The following is a 21,182-nucleotide window of genomic DNA, read 5'->3' as shown; positions in this document are numbered from 1 at the left end:
ATTAAAGGAATAAAACATATTTGTAAGAAATAAGTGTTAAAAAATTAGAAAGTAGCTGGTAAAAATCAGCTAATCACACATATGCCTGTCTATATAATGTTGAATCTTAACATGAATATACACACATAGACAGGTACATATAAACACATGTATGCATATATAATTATGTGTGTTATCCATATTTGAGAGGGTTGTGATAAAAATGGATGAGGCACAGAGAAGAGCAGAAAAACATACTCAAGCCATGGAAAAGTAGAACCTATGATGAAAAGTTACAAGAACTGGGTTTATTGCAATTTAGTAGCTATCTTCAGGTGTAGCAAAGATTATTATACGAAGGATGCTAACCAGTTGTTCTTTATCTCTAAAGGAGAGGAGAGAAATAGAAGTTATGGAATTAAGTTATAACAAGGGGGATTCTGTAAAAAGCAGTGAAACAGCAAGACATAGTACTCGTATTAATCAGTGTTTCAGATAGCACGCTGCCTAGACAGCAAAACTGAGAAAGAGATACTGCCAACGCTGTTGATGCAAATCTTTGGATGCACACAGGTCTTCTTTGGGGTGGACATGAGGACCTCGTTTTCTTTAGGCTTTTCATAGTGCTTAACTAACTGAAAAAGGATATGTCGTACATAATATCTTCCTAGGTGTATATTTCAATAACACAGCTGTTAAAACAACTTTTGAATGATTTTCCTAGAAGACCAGAAACATAATCTGGCACTAGTTACCACATCCAGAAACTTGGTTGTATAATTAAATATGATGCCATGGAAAACCCTTGAATCAATCAATGAAGCACTTATCATGGACCATGTACTTTAGGGATTGTTTGGAGAGTGCACCACCACTTGGGTGGGACACTTGGAATCTTGCTAAACTTTGGGGGACATCAGGACCTTCGAGGTATCTGCCAGAGTTCAGGTTCTTATGAATGTGTCAAAAACTTTTTTTTTAAACAAGGATGTTATAAGGTAAGGTGACAATTAATGAATCCTTTAGGAACAATACTTCTTGTGACATTCCTGTAAGTCTGGGACAAAATGTTCGGAACAAAGCCTTTCTGCACAAAGCTTCTCGTCTCCCTATAGCGGAGGATCAGCAAGGCCAGACAGCATCAGGCAAAGCTCTGAAGTCTCTAACATTCACATCCTTGAGGTGCTCAAGCTCCCCATCCCTTGAGATAGGGCCTGTGCCTGCTTTCAGGTAGCCAACATATTCTTGGTCTCTAACCCTCTCCCTACTATCGAAACAGAAAAGAAAATGAGAAGTAATTTTATATTGGGCTGACAGAATAAATTTTAGTGTGAATGAATTTCCATCAATATATTACTTTAGTCAGGCATTTTCATTTTATTTCTAAGTGTGAAATAAAAGTTTTATCCCTCGATAAAAGAATTTTAGCATTAATCAAGCAAATGCAGAATGTTCTTTTTGGACAGAGGCAGAAACAATACTTTAGTGTACTGGAAAACACCACAATCCTACTTTGCCAGGCTAACCAAGGAAGGAATGTATACCAATGAGAAGCCCAAGAGGGCATATGTTGAGCTAAACTGGGGCAACCAAAGCAGGCTAGACTGCAGTATTGTTTCAAATAACGCTTTATCTATAGTTAATAAACACTTAGCATGGGCCTACTTTGCACCAGGCACTGTTCTGAGTGCTGGGGATGCACAGAAAGGTATAAAACAGTCCCTGCCCTCAAAGAGCTCACTAGCAAATAGGGAAGACAACATCTACAAAGAAACTGAAAGTGGGGTAGAAGTGGGGAAGCTTATCAGGCTCTTAGAGCAGAGGTGGGAAATGATCTGAGGAGGTATGGGTTTCAGGGCTGATTTCATCTTACACAGTATACAGTTTTTAGAGATCATGAAATGCAGATGAGCTGGATTGGAAATGATGAAGTGAAATCTCTGGTTGCCCTCTTTAAACAGAGGATCTGGAGGGGAGCTGCCAAATGTCCACCTCTCCCACCCTCTTTAAGCAGGGGAAAAGAGGAGGCCCAGGGACAAGAGTGGTCAGGAGGGCTGAGTTTCCAAGTTGATTTCATCTTGCAGAAAGATGAGTTTCTGGAGATCCTGAAATCCAGGTCAGCCAGATAGGAAATGATAGAAGACAAAAATGGTTTGAGGTAGCAGCCTAGCATCTAGCACTCAGAGAAAGTGTGCTTTGTTTCGTGCCCTGGGACAGGGCCAACTGTAAAGGGAAGAGATGTGACAAATCACAAATACAGGCTGCAGTCACAAATAAAAAGAGGGTGCTCACATTTACATTACAAGTCAGATAGTTTGCACAAGTTCTAATGATTCTAGGCTCCTAGATGGTCTTGGGGGCAGCATCTTTCATTCCAATAGAAAATCACGCAAAGAACCTCTATCACAGAAGATTTCTGGGAATATAATCAGCAGGCAGCCCTCTCTTGGGTCTCTTCAGTGTAGTCCTAACTGGAGAAATGGAGCTGGTCTTGGGGACCTTCCTGAGCTTCCTTCCAGCCTGCAGTTTCTAACATCCTTCACCTATTGAGCATGTGACTGACTGGGTTCTGTCATCCCCTGCATGGTAAATAGAGGCTTGATGTCAAAAGTAGAGTGCTTTCTGCTTGAATGGGATTTCTTCATGGCATACTGAGCCCATGTTGAAAAATCATCCTTCGTAATGAGCTCATTTGGGAAATTGGTTCATAGCTGCTAACCTCTATACGTGCAGGATATATCTGAGTAATAACTGCTCACCTGAAAACACCCTCACATCAGCAAGAACATGAACAACCCAGTCCCCTCAAAAATAATCTGTTTTAAGCCCCACCCTTAGCAGACATTCCTGATTAGTTTGACTGGGAGGCTTCAGGTGAGCCAGTTTCTTACCAAGCTTGGGGGATAAAGATTCTAACTCCTTATCTCACACGAAATTTTAAACCATATTTCTAAAAAAATCACTCAGCTTTTCTGTACCTCTGAATATTCTTTTTTTTTTTTATGCGGGCAAGCGTAGGTAATTGAGATTAAGTGATTTGCCCAGGGTCACACAGCTAGTAAGTTTCTGAAGCTGGATTTGAACCTGAGTCCTCCTGACGCTAGGGCCTATCTACTCTATCTACTACCTAGCAGCCTCTCCTCTGAATATTCTTGAAAAGAAAAAGATACAATAGAGGACACTAGGTGGTGATTAGAGCCATGGGCTCGGAGTCAGGAAGACCTGAGTTCGAATACTGCCTTGGACACTTGATAGTTGTATGTCCCAGAGCAAGTCATTTAACCTCCGTGAGCCTCAGGTTCCTCATCTGTAAAACAGAAACATTAAAAGCACCTACACATCACAGGGTTGTTGTGATGACTAAATGAGATAAAAAATATAATTTTGGCTAATCTCTTTAATTTTAATACACTTATCTGTGATGCAGAGATTTGCATTTGTGCCCAAACCTTTATAAGACTGAAGTTCTACGTGGTCAAGAACCTGGCTCTCCTCTGAACTGTGCATTTCCTCAGTACTTCGCATGGTGTCCTCCACAAAACATTCACAGAATCTCAGAGCTGGAAGGAACCTGAGCCCATTAAGCCTGACCAAGCAATGCAGAAATCCCTTCTTACAATTAAAAGGGAAGCAATGTGGTAGAGTTCATGAAATTTGGTGAATTTATGGAATACTGCTCTAGAGCAGGTTAACTCAGGCTTCCAGAGGGTAAAACACGCTTTTGAACATAACAAGACTGGGACTGAATTGAAAAACTGTCCTTTGTATTTGCTAAGAAAACTTTAAAACTGCCTGCTGATAGAGCCTTAACCAGCTTAAAATTTAAAACTAATTAATCTCGAAATATTCAAGAACCTACAAAGTTCTGAAATGTGCTACATTCTGTGGTTCCTCCAGTAACTTAAAACATGGATAAGACAGATATATATATATATATATATATATATATATATATATATATATATATATATATATATATATATATACACATATATACACACACACACGTATATGTGTAAAATAATAAGGAACAGTGTAAGATAGTACAAAATACAGGGTTGTATTTCAAAGACAAAATTGCCAAATGGATTCAGAAAAAGAAAAGGTCATTATGGACTGGCCTTAGTCTAAGGAGGTACCATGGGAGATGTGAATCTTGGTCTAGGTCATGAAGCAAATGCAGGATTTATATTTCAAGGAGAAGAGAAGGCATTAGTTGAAATGACAGTAGTGTGTATATGGGTTGAGATGGGCAAATGTATGATGGGGACTGGTAAGAAATAAGACTACCCAGGTAAAATACTGTCAGTTAATAGAAGACTTTGAATGCCAAGATGAAAATTCCAAGCTTAATCTGATGAAGATGGGGAGTCACTGTTGGTTCTTAATTAAAAGAGTCATGTGACAAGCATTAAATGAGAAAAGTTAATTGAGCAGTAGTATGCTGGTTGGACTAGGAGAGAGATGAGCAATTAAGACCAGTTAAAGAAACTGTTTTTAATAATCTAGGCATGAAATGGTGAGAACCAAGATGAGGTTTGTGGCAGAACACAATATACAGTATGTGCGGGTTTTAATAACAAGTAATTACCCAGAAAAATCTTCCTGATGCATAGTGATGATTATGGCCTCTATTGAATCTCCCACTGAAGTCAGCAAAGGTTGCACGGCATTTCCCATAAGAACATGGACTGTCTTTAAAAATAAAGAACAGGAATAAAGTTGAGAAAAATCTACAAAGAAAACTCTGATAAGTGAAAAGAATTTTGGTTAAAAGGATCATATATGTTTAGGACCCAATTGAGACTGTACCTATAAATTCCTAAATAGAAATGCCCTTTCCCTCCCTTTTCTTCTTTCCACAATTTCTCCCTTGGAAATTCCATCTCCTCCTCATGGATTCCAAAATACCCTCCATGTAGATGACTTTAAATCTATATATCAAGCTCCAACAAACAAGCTTTGGTAAATGAGTAAATATACCAGATGTGTGGTTCATTCTACCTGGATGTCTCATTAGCCCTTCAGATTGTCCGAAACTGAACTCATCATCTTGCTCCACCACCCCAAACTTGCCCTAAGAGGCAGCAGGTGGCATAGTGGGGATAGCATGCGGGACATGGCATCAAGAAGGCCAAAGGGTGAATCTTACCCTCAGATTCTTACTAGCTGTGTGACTCTCAGTAAGTCAACCTCTCTGTGAGCCTCACTTTCCTCATTGGTAAACTGGGCAAAATAATAGCCCCCAAAATCAAGAGCTACCATTTTTATAGAACTTTAAGGTTTACAAAGAGCTTTACAAACAGGATCTCATTTTATCCTCTCCACAAACCTAGAAGGTAGGTGCCTTTATTATAAGGGGTATGTAGCTAGTAGATGTCCGAGGCAGCATTTGAACTCAGGTCTTCCTGACTCCAAGGTCAACTTTATGCCACCTGGCTGCCTCTAGGTTTCACGAGGATTGAATGAGATAAGACAGGAAAGTGCATCACAAACCTTAAGGCACACTATAAATATTAGCTTTGTCACCATTATTTTTATTCTTGGGTATCCTCCCAGCCACACATGCTTAAACTTCAGGGACATCTTTGACTATTTTCTTTTCCTCACCCCTCATAGTCAGTCAGTTACCGAGTTCTCTCAATCCTGCCTTTCTCACATCTGTCCCCTTTTCTACACCTTTATGACCAGTATCCTATTCTAGACCTTCCCCACCTCTTGCCTGGACTACTGTAATCATTTCTCAGGCTCCAGTCTCTCCTTGGCCTGGTTTCCATACAGCTACCAAAATAATTTTCCTAACTAATCTGACCATGCTTTTCTATTCAAAAATCTTCAGTGGCTCCCTGTTTCAGATAGGATAAAATATAAACAGTTTACAAGTCCTTGGACTACTCTCTTACATAGAGTCTCCTCTGAATCTGGAAATCAGTCAATCTGTCATCCAACTCAAGTTCAGAAACCATTTAAATTCTTAGGTTTCAAAGCTCCAGTGTTTGACTTCAATGGGAAAAGGCCCTTTCCTGAGGAAATTTTTAAGTTTTTCACCCCAGGTTTCCTCTTTTCTCATGCAAACAGCAACCTGATGGTACTGCTCATCTGTTAAAAGGGCCAAAAGGCCCTGTCCTACCCACCCTAGTCATATCTCACAGTCTGGTCTCTCCGAGGTCTATTTATAATTATGGGAAGATGTTTTAGGGCAGACTAATCAGTAAATTCATTATTGAAATTTGTTCTTTTTGCCTCTGGAGAACAGAAGTAGGGGCAATGGGGGGAAGTTGAAAAAAGCCAAATTTAGTTTTGATGTAAGAAAAAAATTTTCTAAAAATGTGAGTGATTTAAATGTGGAATGGGCTGCTTTGGCAGATAATGGGTTCCACCTCATTGGAGGTCTTCAGGAAAAGACTGGATGATTAATTGTCAGGTATAATTTGGGGGTATTTTTTTTCAGTTTTGGGTTGGACTAGATGGTGTAATGGCAAGCAAAGTGAGACTTTTGTTTTTCTTTTTTTTCTTTTGGAGTTCTAGTTCTTCTTGGCACTAAGTTAATCAAGTGCCTTTGATGGAAACTTGCCTTTGTTTGAATCAAGTCTCTGATTAATCAAGAGTTTTTGATGATCTGATTAAGTCACAAGAAAGCCTAAGTCACATGAGTTTGAGTCACATGGTTGTGATGCCCTCTGTGGGCTGACCCTGAATATATATATATATATATATATATATATATATATATGTGTGTACATAAATGAGAATAAATATATAAGAAATATATATGTGTACATACATACATATATATGTATATATATACTCTGAGGTTAGCATTTTGCTTTGGGGGCTCACTCACTGGAAGAGTGTTCATGTGGAAATTCTGGGTAGCCGTTAAGGAGCCCCCGGTTTTGAAAATCAAGATATTGGTGCTTCTCTCTCTGGTAACTATGTATGTATTGCTATGGACAGACAGAAGCCCTGTCTACTGATTTGTGTTATTTGTTCTGTTTATATAATTTTTGCTTGTAATTTCTGTTGGTGTTTTCTCACTGAATTGTGTTTTCTCAGCACTTCAGGGTGCTGGCTTTTCCCCCTGAACTAAGTGAATGATATATGTATGTTTGATTAAAGTGAGATTGTAAACCCCTTGAAGTTGCTTTCCTTAGAAAAGCAGATAAAGAGCCTGTGCTAGTAGCCCTCCTGTGTAATGGTGTTATTGGTCTTACACAACCACAGTAGCTGCAAGTAACATTGTTGTTACAGGTGGCCACTTAGAGCTCCTTGTAACTGAGAAGTTCTGTGATTTTTGACTGATCTTTGTTTAGGGTTATGTGGTAAGATATGACCAATTTTTAGCTTAAGGCACTGTTTCTTCACTAGAAGAAGGCTTATGTTCTTCCCCTGTCAACCTCATCTCCTACTATCATCACTGGGGGGACTTCAACATATATCTATTAAATGCCTATTATGTACAGAGCACTATGCTAGTACTTTCATTACATAATTCTGTAACCTCCTTATCTATCCTATTTCTGCCACATAAATATGGTCACAACTTAGACCTGAACATTTCTTAGAATTTCACCATTTTTTGCTATCCAATTCCAGAGAAAGAATTGATGGAGTCTGAATGCAGATCAAAGCATACTATTTTTCACTTTCTTTCTTTTTTTCCATGTTTTTTTGGGGGGGAGGGGGTGGCGGTTGTGTTTTCTTTCACAACATGACTAATATGGAAATATGTTTTGCATAACTACACATTTATAACCTATATCAAGTTGCTTACCCCTCAAGGAAGGGGAAAAGTAGAGGAAGAGAATTTGGAACTCAAAATTTCCAAAAATGAATGTTAAAAATTGTCATTACATGTAATTGAGAAAAAAATAAAATGTTATTTAAAAAAGAATTTCAGCATTTTTCAAATTAAAACTTCTCACCTTAATTTCATTCTGTCCTATTATGATTTCTATTCCTTTGAGCTGCTCATATCTTGCTAGCTTCTCTCTCTTACTCAGGTTTTGCTTGCTTCCATACCCAGACTTAGTAACTAAAATTGGCCACTTTAATACTCCATCAGCTGCCCTAAAATCTTTTCCCTCCAACCTCCCACTGATCCTCAACTATGAATTCTTAATGCAGGGAACTTCCACCTTTCAATTTCTCTATTCTACTCCATGGCAGCTGAGCAAAACTGGAAAAAAGAAACAAAGCAGAGGTCATTTTACCTACTACAAACTTAGAGTATGTAACTTCAGGCAGAATATCACGATTGCTGGCCAGTTTTCCTATTATTCTCACATTGAATTCCTTACTTATTCACCATACCAGGTATTCCAAACCTTTTCCTCTCTACCTAAGCCCCCAAATGCAACCTTATTTGCTGTATTTAAAGCAGATAACCTAGCCTTCTACTTCATTGAGAAAATTCAGACCACCATCACTGCCTCATGTGTTTCTCAAAAGTGATTAGGATCAGTCATCTTTCTTTGTTTTCTATGATCATAGAAGAGGAAATATCCCTACTCCCTCAGGAAGGCTAATCCCTCCACCTGCACTTTCCATCCTTCTCTTTCCTATACCCTCTGGGATTCTATGTAAGTAGTTATTCTCCTCCTTTATGAATCCTAAATCTCTCCCTCTCCACTGTCTCCTTCATTTCTGTCTACAAATATGTTCAGGTTTCTCTAATCTGAATAAACCTTTTCATTCCTTCCTCTTAGCCTGTGCAGCCACAATTCTGTTTCTCTTCTTCTCTTGACTATTAAACATCTTTACCAATTTCTCAGTAGCCAATGCCTTCTCTTCCTCACTGTCTGTACCCCATATAAAATAACGTTTCTAAATTCTATCATTCTACCAAAACCACTATGAAAAAGTTAACCAATGTACCATTAACAGTCATGTGCAATTGATTTTTTTTTTCAGTCTATAGCTTCCTGGATTTCTCTGTAGCTTCTGACACTTCATTATTGCTAGTACTAGATACTCTGCTCCATTAGATTCAGAGACATCTTTTTTTTTCTGTTGTCTCTCACTCTTTCTTCCTAACAACTCTGTCACTCTCTCACTTTCTCATTCTCTTTTCAATCCCTGCATGCACGTGTTTCCCAAGGTTTTGACCTTGGTGCTTTCCTTCTCCCCTCTTTCTTCCTTGGCAATCTTCTGAAACCTAGTATAGTATACTTCGCATGTGTCTTCCTTTACCAAGTTGTCTAGGAGATGGTGCTATGGAGAATATGATACTTAACATGTATCCTCTTGAGCTACAGACCAACTACTTTGAAGTTTGTTCAGCAAGGACTCCTTTCCTGGAAATCCCTTAAGAAGGTCAAGGCAGAAAAAAAAAAGAGGGAGGGGGGTGGTTTCCTGCATTGGTAAGCATTCTAGTCTGCTAAAAAAAAATTGGTCTTATTGTCCTGACTTTGAGAATAAAGTGGGAAAAGAGCATTAGCAAAGGTGAGTTCAGGACCAATCAAGTTTGGTTACAGCACTGGACAATTTTAAACGCAACTACATATGCTACAAGAACACCGACAGATAGTAGATAAACATCTTGATAACCATTAGGAAAATTTAAGTAAAAATAACTAAATTACGTGAAGATAAAAAAGAAAACCCATTCACTTCAGTAAATCTATGGGCATCTTATTAAATCCCTTAGACCTACGGATATAATTTATGATGTATAGTAACTGGCTGGAACCCAAGAACCAAAAATATGTATCTTTTCATTGTGTGACAGAGGAGGTATTAAAATATGCTTCTTCTGAAAGAAAAAGACATATAATAACCTTTTTCCCCTTTCCTACCTTGTTAATGTTTGAACTAAAAATTCTATGTTATTTTGGGCTTGATTTCTTTTCTCCCATAGAAGGAGCATTATCTAATATGTCACCAAACGACACTGTTAATATTAATGAATACATTAATAATGAAGTTGTTTAACTATAATAGCTTTGGGAGTAACTTATTTTAAATGTTATGCCTAAGTTATTTAAAACCACTTTTTGTTCTAAAGTGCCATGTGTAGATAGTGATTGCTTTGCTATATACATATAAAGAGTAATACATCATTTACCTGGCATTATTAGGAAATAACATTCTATATAAATGAACTTTCCAGAAAATTAAGTCCACCTCTTTAAGTGTCAATACCTTTTAAAAAATTAACCATTTTATGTGAGTTTTTCAAAAATGTATTGTACAGTTTCCTGTCTTTTCAAGTAGAAAAGACTGAATATAATTTAAATTTTTCTTGATGAATTCCAATCATTATAATTAATAGTTGAGCCCAATGAAATAAGCAGGGTACTATGTAAGATACTAGGGATATGAACCTAAAATAAAACACAGTATCCAACCTCAAGAAGCTTACCATCTAATGGAGTTAATAAAAAATATATGAGTGTCAGTGTAGTTTAGGGGATAGAGAGTACGCCTTATAATTAAGAAGATCAGGGTTTGATATACACTCTTTGTATAACTCTAGGTAAGCCACTCAGTCTCTAAATTGCAGAATAGTTGTTCCTCATTGGTGGAATATTTCTATGCTGGGAGATCCTTATACCAATGACACCATAGGTCTAGAAAAAAAAGAAAGTATACTAATACTACTACTAATAATAACGATAAAAGGAAGAATATGATGAACCTAAAAAAGAGGTCTAAATAGAAATGTGAAGAGATTCCTTTCAGTTACAGAAAACCAGGAAAAGACTTTATGGAAAAGACAACACCCAAATTGGCCCTTGAAAAAAAGGCAGGAGGCAATGTGTGTCTTTTTAAATATCTAGCCAGGCTTTTGAAGATAGGTAGATAATCACCATTATCTACAGGAATTCTCCTAGTTGTTAATGATGGAATACAATGTTTTAAAGAACTTGGAACTATGATGTGCCTCACAGTTTCCAAACTGAATATGGAAAGGATGGGGAACCCAGAGATCATCTAGTCTCAGTCCCTTCTCTTACAGATGAGGAAACTGAGGGATAGAAAGGATAAATGACTTGTCCAAAGGGACACAAGTAATAAGCAGCAAAGCTAAGACTGAACTTAGATCTTGTAATTCAGCGTTCCTTCTACTAGCCCTTGGATACCCATCAGGAAGGAGAATGTGCCCTTGTAGAAAAGACCAGAGGTGTCAAACGCACAGCCCTGTGGCCCCATGAGAGCTGCAACACTGAAGAGTGAAGCCTGAACCAGATTAAAGTGTAACTGGGAAATATTTCACAAACTAAATAAAAATACAATGTAATTAATGTTAATTTGTGGTTTTCTAAGTCAATATGTGACCAATGGGGAAGCATTTCTCTTTGAGTTTGAAACTACTGGACTAGACCTATTACTCTATTACTATAGGGAACTCTCAGGAGGGGAAGGTCCCTCTACCACTGCAGATAGGCACCTTCTCTGCAACTTAAAGTCCCAGCGAGTTTCCTAGAACACTGAGGGGTTAAGTGATTTGCCTAGCATCACAAAGACAGTATGTATCCCATGTGGAACTTGAACTCCTGGCTTTAAAGCAAGCTCTTTATCCAATGCTGCCTTTGTGTATAAAACTTTAATGAATAAAACAAGATGTTTAGAAAACAGTGGTTTAGAGTTTGAAAGTCTAAATGGCCTAGACTAATTCTACCTGAATTCTAGGTCTTAAGGTTGGTCCTGGGCTAGAGGCGGACTTTTCAAGAAGTCCTGGGCTAATCTGGTGGCAGTAAAACAACAGGCATTTGAATGGAAATATGTTAACTTGGGGAATTCAGCAAACACCAGATGGGTGAGTGTTTCAGAAGAGAATGGTGCATGTGGGGAGTGAACAAGTGATTAAAAAGATCATGCTGCAGAAGGAGATTTGGGCTCTTAGGCTACCACTTCAACTTCAGGAAGAACAGGCTCTTCTTCATTGATGTACTAACCTTTCATGAGAGTCACTACATATGTAAGTGCATGTAGTAGAAAGAACATTGGACTTTTAGGAGACCTGGGTTAGACTTGGGACAAACTGCTTCATTGCTCTGGACTTCAATTTCCTCCTCTATAAGATTAGAGTACCAAATGATTTCTAAGGCCTCATCCCCATCAAAGACTCCGTGATTGAGGTATTCAGGTCCTTGAAATCCACTCTGCAGAGCAGTATGCGCACGCTCCCTCAGGCACCCCTCACTCTACAGACACTGGCTCTACAAGTTTTCATTACAACAGTAATCTATACTTATTGCTCATTATATGGACCATGTTTATCAATTATGGGCAATTTCCTCCAAATAGGAGCCAGGAAAAGAACTGCATATGCTTTAAACCAAAAGAAATCAACCATAACAAGCCCAATGAATAGCAGGTGTGAAACACACACACACACACACACACACACACACAGACAATAGGAAGGAATCAGTAATTGAATGCAGTCATGGTCTGGTGTCCCTCCCCACTGGTGTGGCTTCGGCAGTGGTGAAGCCCACAGCCAGTCTGTACAGACAGCTCCAGACCTGGATGATGAAGCAAAGGAGGATTCTATAGAATTCCCCAAGTTGAGTGCCCTTGCCTGTTTGGTTTTTTGCACTTCAGCAAGAAGAGAGAAGGAAACAAGCATTTCTATGGCCCCTGTTATGTGCCAGGCGCTGCGCTGATCCTCGCAACAACCCAGTGAGGTAAGTGCTATTATCATTCCAGTTTTACAGTTTTGGAAGCTAAGGCAGCAGAAGTCAAATGATTTGCCCAGGGTCACACAGCTAGTAATAAAATACTGGAGGCCAGATTTGTACTCCAATCTTCCTGGCTTCAGGCCCACTGCTTTCTTCGCTGTGCCACCAGCTACCTCCTGTGGCAGACTAGCTCACTCCAACTTCATCTTCTTTTTACCTCAATACTCATATACCAGCCTTTACCTTTTTTCTTTTGAGGGGGAAAGCAGGGCACTTGGGGTTAAGTGACTTGCCCAAGGTCACACAGCTAGTAAGTGTGTTAAGTGTCTGAGGCACATCTGAATTCACATCCTCCTGACTTCAGGGCCAGTGCTCTACTCACTGCGCCACCTAGCTGCCCCCAGCCTTTTCTTTTTGCTAAGTACCATTAACATTATTTATGTGTTTCTATTAAAGGATATTTTGGTAAAAGTAGTGACTTGCGGGGTTGAGGGTTCCAGGAATACTACATACTTTTCCTCATCAAAATGAAGAAAAATAGGATTTTTGCTACGTGGATTTTCACCTTGCAGAAGGTTCTCCCAGAAGGGATTTTCTTCATAAGTCAGGAGATGGGTATATTCTAACTTTTAAGCTTTTTAAATGCAAGCTTTTAACTTCAAGTAACAGAAAATAGTATTCTTCAATCATTGCTAATTTAACAGGTAAGTAAATATTAAAGAGTAAATTAAATGATTTTACCTTTAGGGCTGCACCTATTGTTTCCTCTGCAGCTGCTGGGAATGAACTCTGGTTGGAAATTACCTAAAAAAGAGTTTAAATCTAAGCAAAACTTTGTTGAAGGCATTTATGCCTGCCAATATTGGATGTGACCAGAAAGTAACAACACAGGCTCTCAAGACCACATATTTAAATTATGCTCATTATTTTAGAGACATTTCTCATAATATTTCAAAAATCCATTTGTACTTTTTGATATATGCAGGTTATTTTAAAAACAGCATATGGCACGTTAAAGGATGAGAAATATCAAGAATATTAAAGTTTTTTTCTTAAGTTCTTTACCAGTACAGAAACGCAGCTGATAAAGCTCAGCGGAAAAAAAAAAAGGGAAAGAAGGGGGAAGACATATAAGATAAAAAGAAAGGAGAAGAGAAAAGAGGGGAGAGGAAAGAGGGAGAGGAAGGGAGAGGGAAGGGAAAGGAGAAAATCAATGCCTCAGTTCCCCAAGGGGAATTTGGAACAGAATCTAATTTTCAAGAAGTCCTGAAAACACAAATGCCAGACATTTCGCTTTTTACAAATCAATAAAGAATATTATAAAAAATGTTGAAAGTATCAATACAGACATTTAAATCTGCTTCGACAGAATCTTCCATTGCTTCTAGTTTTCTAGAATAATAATGAGATGGCATGAAAAAATACAACCTTAGGGTTGGGTTTACTTTTGTTTTTTTTGGTAGCTGTAATTTGTTAAGGATATTATCATTTTACATGTTTTGTTTAGTATGCAAAATATACCTTTTGTAATATGACTAAATCACATAAAGGAATTGTCTAAATACTTAAAATAATAGAGAATCTCTTAAACAATCTGAAATATAACTATCACAATCTAGGTCAAAAACATGAGAAAATCATTTAACTTCTAATTTTTTCAAGCTTCCCAAATATTCCATTGTTTTCCTAAAGAACATAATCTACAAGGTTTGGTTAAATAAAGCATGTTCAAATTGCTACCATCAACAGTATCATAAGGACTTCATAGTTTTACTTTCAGCCAGAATGTGCTTCTTTCTTAGGAGTTAGTAGTTCCAAACATCTTGGATAATACATGTGAAGGTTAAAGATTAATCAATAATTTATTCTGTGAGAGGTATTATTAATAGAAAAAATTCAATCATGTCACCCAACGAAAGTGAAAAGAACATACTACATATTTTTAAACTTGAAATGAATCTATGTAAAGCTAATCACCGGAAAGAAGAGTGAGAAATTTCAGTGACTTAAATGCCATTTTTGACAATGAGAAATTGCTTTATTCAGTGAGGGGCTCAAGTATATATTCATTTCACCATAGTCGATGTCAAATTAGTCTCTCCTAGACCAAAGACAAATTATATTCTTCATAAGATAAAGATTTATGATCTATTGAAGGAACTGGACCTACAAGGTCTTGTAGGCCAATTCTCTTATTTTATAGTTGAAGCAGCTGAGGCTCAGAGATTAAATGACTTTCCCAAGATCACATAGGGGGTAAACAACAGAGACAGAAAATGAACACAGTCCTTTGTTTACACAGCCAATACTCATCCCATTTTATCACAACGTGAAGCACATTTGATTAATTTTTAATCACCTATATTATAAAAACAACTAAGTCAATACCCACGCATGAGGATCTAACATCTTTGTTGTTGCTGTTGTTAAAATGAAAGAAATACTAAGCAAACTGTATAGCTAAGAGGTTATGCCTATAATGAAAGGCCAACCTATCAAAGACTTTTTCTTCATATAAATTTTCTGTTTATTTACAATCATTGTACTTTCTGTCATATTAGTATAAAAAACCCCTAAGAATTCATATATTCTCTTAGTCTGGGGGTAGGGAAAACCTGGGGCAAAATCAAAAGAGTTTAATAAGCATGAAAGACAGAATAAATAAAGTTTACCTTCATAATTGACTGGTGTAACTTGTACAATGAATTCACTACTGCTACATTCCTTCTCTGTCCTTCTGTAAGAGGACCAATCACCTGACTTGCATCTCCTTGTGTGGAGAGCTGTAACAAATGAATACATATAAAAATGGTTAAATCAAGTTGACAAACCCTTAACCTTAGCATGCATAAGTGCCATGAATCGGTGAGCTTGTTAATTATGTAAGAATCTAAAAGAGTTCCATCTATGAACTGGGAGAAGATCTAGATAGACATTAATAGAGATGGGTCTGGAAATGTAGAAACAGAACTAGATATGGTATACACGAAGAAATACCTAGCGAAGTCTCCACTAGATGGTGTGACACCCCTCTGATATTCCCCCAGTAGGAGCTACAGCAGTGACCAACATGTCTAGTATGTGTTGGCTATTATTCTAAGAAAGCACATGTCATTAGGCCAACTCCACACTTACATATGTCTCTAATATTTGTTCCATTAATTATAAACTTAGAAATAAATTTTAAAAAAATTAAATGGTAAGTTTTAGTGAAGTACAAACTAAATATTGTAGTGTGTTGTGTTCAGCTCTGGGCATCAGATTTTTTTAAACTAAAAATTTCCTCCCAATTAACAAGCATAGCATTTTCCCCCCTTCCTCCCCTCAACCCCTTTTACTGAGGAAAAAGCAATCCAAAACCCTTGTAACAAGTATGCATCAGATTCTAAAGACACAGATAGATTAGAGCAGTACTGTCTAACTCAAACAGAAGCGGGCTGCATGTTGACTTAGAAAACTACAAAATAACATTATCTATGATATATTGTGAGGGGTAGGTCGGTGGTAGAGTGGATGGAGTGCCAGTATTGGAGTCAGGAAGACCTGAGTTCAAACCTGGCCTCAGAAACTTACTAGTTCTGTGACCTTCAGCAGGGTTATGTAACGCTGTTATTAGGAAATGGCAAACTGCTCTTGTATTTTTGCCAAGAAAACCCCAAACGGGATCATGAAGAGTTGAATACAAGAACGACATGTATATTTCATTTTTGTTTATTTAGTTAAACATTTCTCACTGAAATTTTAATCTGGGCTAAATGTTGCTGGTGGACAAGAGTTTGACACTTCTGGGCTACAGAAAGTTCAGAGAGAGGCAATCAAGATGATAAAGGGCCTCAAATCCATTGAAGAAGACTGGGGATGTTTAGCCTAGAGAAGAGAATACTAGAGGTGGGTAAGGAGGGAATCACTAGCATTTCGGTATCTGTCCCATGCAAAGGGGATTAGACTTGTTCTTGGCTCCTGTCCTATGGCCCACTTGTATCTCAGTACACCCCAACCCTCGATTACTCTCACAAGTCACCTTCTCTCTTACACATACACCTGCCGCTGAAGAGAGCCGGAAGAAGTCACACAATTGTGCTGATTTCACCTACTACAAATTTATGTGATCTCAACTGGACCCTCCAGTAACAAAGCAATCCTTTTAATTCTCCTTAACTGATGCTTTATCCCCCTCACCACATCCAAACTACTTCTATCCTCATATTCCTTCAGCCTCCCTCACCCTCTTGGCAGAGGACTTCACCTCACACTTTACTGAGACCATTCATGGGGAGCTCCCTTCTCCCAACCTCTTTATACCATCTTCCACTATTTCCTCCTTTACTCCAGTCTTTGACATAAAGAGGTTGTGAGAAAGGGAGAAGAGGGAGCTCAAATCCTTTACATGTATACTTGATCCCAAACCACCTGTCTTCTCCAGCAAACTGTCCCCACTGCTCTCCTTTTTTTCTAATCTTCAATATTTACAGAGAGTGCTTAATAAAAATTTCATTTATTTATTCATTTGTCTCTCCCAATCTACTGGTTTCTCCCCTGCTGAATACAAACATGCTAAGTCTGCCAACATCCTTACTAGACCCTAACATTTTCTCAAGGTATTATTCACCGTCTCGTCATATTTCTCAACCAAACTGCTTGAAAATGTGGCCTATACTCATTATCTCTACTTCTCCTCTCGCTGGACTCCCAATTCTCTGCAACACGGCTTCCTACCTAATCACCCGACTGATGCTGCTCCTTCCAAAGTTACTACTGATGCCTTAAATGTCAAATCTCACGTCTCTTTCTCAGTTCTAATTCTTAAAGACCTCTCTGTGGCATCTAACATTGTTGACCAACCTTTCCTCCAACATAATTTCTCATTTCTGGGTTTTCATAACACTGCTTTCTCCCAGTTCTCCTTCTGCTTCTACTTTCATTATCTTCTGCTAAATCAACCAATAAACATTTATTAAAATGTTACTATGTGCCAGGCACTGTGCTAACCACAGGGTCATCATCTGCATCGTGTCTCAGGCCCTTTTTTCCCTTCTCTCTCTACAGCTTTCATTTGCTGACCTCAATAGCTCCTATGGCTTTAACTACCACCTTAATGCAGATGACTCCTGGCTCTCTCTATCCAGTCCTAGCATATCTCCCAAGCCTAGGCCTACATCATCGTCTATGGATATGTCACATAGGTATCTCAAACTCAACATGTCTGAAATAGAACTTGTTGTTTACTCCCTCAAAGCCATCCCTCTTTCAAACTTCTCAATCACCATTAAGATCACCACCTTTCTCCATCATCCCAGTTCAAATCTCACCTATTTAATCACTCGAAAGATCTTGTTTTTCTATTTCCATGAAACTTCTTGTACCTGTCCCCTTCTCTCTACATGGTAACCCCATCCTAGTTCAGCACCCTATTAACTCCCTTCTAGATCGTATCAATAGTCTGCTAATTGATCTCTGCCTCAAATTTCTCCCCACTTCAAACTGTCTTTCCTAAGGTGTAATGCCATTCCCCTAATAAGTAAAATCTAGTGGTCCAGCTGGACCCTAAAGCATATGGAAGAGGGTAATGAGTAATAAAACTGGAAAAACAGGGTAGGACCAAATTTTTATTTACAGAGTTTTATTTGATCATAGTGGTAACAGAGATGAACTGGGGTTTACTTCTACTGGCTCTGCCCAGTGCCTAGAATGTACTCCTCCTCACCTTTACCTTTTAGAATTCCAGTTTTCCTTCAAAACATAACTCAGGCACTATGCTGTGGGTGAGGCCTTTTCTGGTCTCCCAAGTCTAGGACCCTTCCTCACTACAGATACCTTTGTATCTGCTTTTAATATATCTATATCTAAATGCTGACTCTGCACTTACAATGCCTTGAGCACAAAGACTATTTCATTTTGATTTGGTATCCCTAGTGTTTGAGGGGAGGAGGGGGTTTGACTACTTTATAGTATGTGTTTAATAAGTGCATTTTGATTAATTGTTCTGTTTGGTTTTAGGGGGCAGAACTTGAAGCAAAGAATAGAATTTTTTTGTAGAGAGGCAAATTTAGGCTTAATGTCAGAAAATAGCTTTAACAATTAGGGATACCCAAAAGTGGAACAGGAGTCCTTCAGAACCAGGGGGTTCCCCTTTACTGGAGCTCTTTGATCAGAGTTGGCTGACTACTTGGGTTATGTTTTAGAGAGGACTCTTTTTTCAGGTATGAACTAGATTAAATGGTCAGTGAGGTCCCTTTCAACTGTAAAATTCTGTGATTCTGTGAAATATATTTATTAGCCCTCACTTATACCCCTAAAAGGTAGGCTCAAATTTGTCAGATGAAAACTCCAAGAAGGTTAGCAGCTTGTCCAAGGTCATGCCGTGTATGGGTGAGCAGATGTGTAGGCATTAAGAACTTATAACTTCTGGCCCTAGTCCACTTCTAAATGCATGAGTTTTAGGGAAAAGATTAAATGCTTGACTGAGTTAAATCTAAAATTGACAGACAAACCAAGGGCAAAACCAAAAACCCAACACTAAAGCCCTGAAAACATTTAAAAATCGATCGTATTGTGATTTAAAATTTGTTAATATTTATTATTTAAAAGGTAAATGAAACCTACTCAAGAAAAATACATAAGAAACAATTGAAATTTTGTTCCACAAGTGATTATTTGCATACAAACCAATTAAGAGCTGGATTAATTGCAATTGACAAAGCAAGTTTTAAAAAAAAGGATATAATGATTTCTCTTGGCTTATAGTTAGAAAAAAATTGTACCCTTCCTTGATTCCCTTTGTAATCGTTTATCATCTAACCTTTGTTTCACAGCTACCTAATATAACTTCTGTGTTACTTATTGCACTGTAAGGTCAAAGAAGGCATGGATGTATCTTTTCCTTTAAAATTTTATTTATTTTATTTTTAATTTACGAAATAAAACAAGCTTTTTCATAACAGTAAAATTTAAAAAAAGATAGTTGCACATGAAACTAGCAAATCTATTACGTACTTTCTTTTTTTTAAAATTTATTTAATTAATTTAATATATTAATTTTCAGCATTGATTTTCACAAGAGTTTGAATTACGAATTTTCTCCCCATTTCTATCCTCCCACCCACTCCAAGATGGCGTATATTCTGGTTGCCTTGTTCCCCTGTCAGCCCTCCCTTCTGTAACCCCACTCCCCTCCCATCCGCTTTTCCCTTCCTTTCTTGTAGGGCAAGATAAATTTCTACGCCCCATTGCCAGTGTATCTTATTTCTTAGTTGCATGCAAAAACTTTTTTTTGTTTGTTTTTGAACATCTGTTTTTAAAACTCTGAGTTCCAAATTCTCTCCTCTCTTCCCTTCTCACCCACCCTCCCTAAGAAGGCAAGCAATTCAACATAGGCCACATGCGTATCATTATGTAAAATCCTTCTACAATATTCATACTGTGAAATACTACTTTGCTCCTTCCTAACCTATCCCCCTTTATTGAATTTTATCCCTTGACCCTGTCCCTTTTCGAAAGTGTTTGCTTTTTATTACCACCTCCCCCATCTGCCCTCCCTTCTATCATCCCCCCTTTTTTATCTTCTTCCTCCTTCTTTCCTGTGGGGTAAGATACCCAATTGAGTGTATATGGTATTCCCTCCTCAGGTCAAATCCGATGAGAGCAAGACTCACTCATTCCCCCTCACCTGCTCCCTCTTCCCTTTCTACAGAACTGCTTTTTCTTGCCACTTTTATGTGAGATAATTTACCCCATTCTATCTCTCCTTTTCTCCCTCTCTCAATATATTCCTCTCTCATCCCTTAATTTGATATTATTTTTTTAGATACCATCCCGTCATATTCAACTCACCCTGTGCCCTCTGTCTATATATATGTACACACACATACATATATACATACATACACACATATATACACACACATATATACATACATACACACATACATATATATACACACATACACACATATATGTATATATATGCATATTCCCTTCAGCTACCCTAATGCTGAGGTCTCACGAATCATACACATCATCTTTCCATGTAGGAATGTAAACAAAACAGTTCAACTTTACTAAGTCCCTTGTGATTTCTCTTTCTTGTTTACCTTTTCATGCTTCTCTTGATTCTTGTGTTTAAAAGTCAAATTTTCTATTCAGCTCTGGTCTTTTCACTGAGAAAGCTTGAAAGTCCTCTATTTTATTGAAAATCCATATTTTGCCTTGGAGCGTTATACTCAGTTTTGCTGCATAGGTGATTCTAGGTTTTAATCCTAGCTCCATTGACCTCTGGAATATCGTATTCCAAGCCCTTCAGTCCCTTAATGTAGAAGCTGCTAGATCTTGTGTTATTCTGATTGTGTTTCCACGATGCTCAAATTGTTTCTTTCTGGCTGCTTGCAGTATTTTCTCCTTGATCTGGGAGCTCTAGAATTTGGCGACACTATTCCTAGGAGTTTTCTTTTTGGGATCTTTCTCAGGAGGTGATTGGTGGATTCTTTCAATTTCTATTGTACCCTCTGGCTCTTGAATATTAGGGCAGTTCTCCTTGATATTTTCTTGAAAGATGATATCTAGGCTCTTTTTTTGGAC

General features: G+C 38.0%; 1 protein-coding gene across 1 annotated transcript in view; it reads right to left on the bottom strand.

Moving 5' to 3' along the window:
- COG5 (component of oligomeric golgi complex 5) overlaps nt 1–21,182 on the bottom strand; it is a 368,496-nt gene that overhangs the window by 22,680 nt on the left and 324,634 nt on the right. Inside the window, exons 15-17 of the mRNA XM_036761810.1 lie at nt 15,281–15,391; nt 13,350–13,412; nt 4,571–4,674 (exon numbers count right to left, since the gene is read on the bottom strand). Of these exons, the coding sequence (XP_036617705.1) occupies nt 4,571–4,674; nt 13,350–13,412; nt 15,281–15,391 (278 nt within the window). The remainder of the gene's footprint in view (nt 1–4,570; nt 4,675–13,349; nt 13,413–15,280; nt 15,392–21,182) is intronic.

Source organism: Trichosurus vulpecula, chromosome 5, assembly GCF_011100635.1.
Source record: "Trichosurus vulpecula isolate mTriVul1 chromosome 5, mTriVul1.pri, whole genome shotgun sequence".
NCBI classification, from domain to species: Eukaryota; Metazoa; Chordata; class Mammalia; order Diprotodontia; family Phalangeridae; genus Trichosurus; species Trichosurus vulpecula.
The sequence above is the reverse complement of the archived record's forward strand: the minus strand, read 5'-3'. Positions and strand labels throughout refer to the sequence as shown.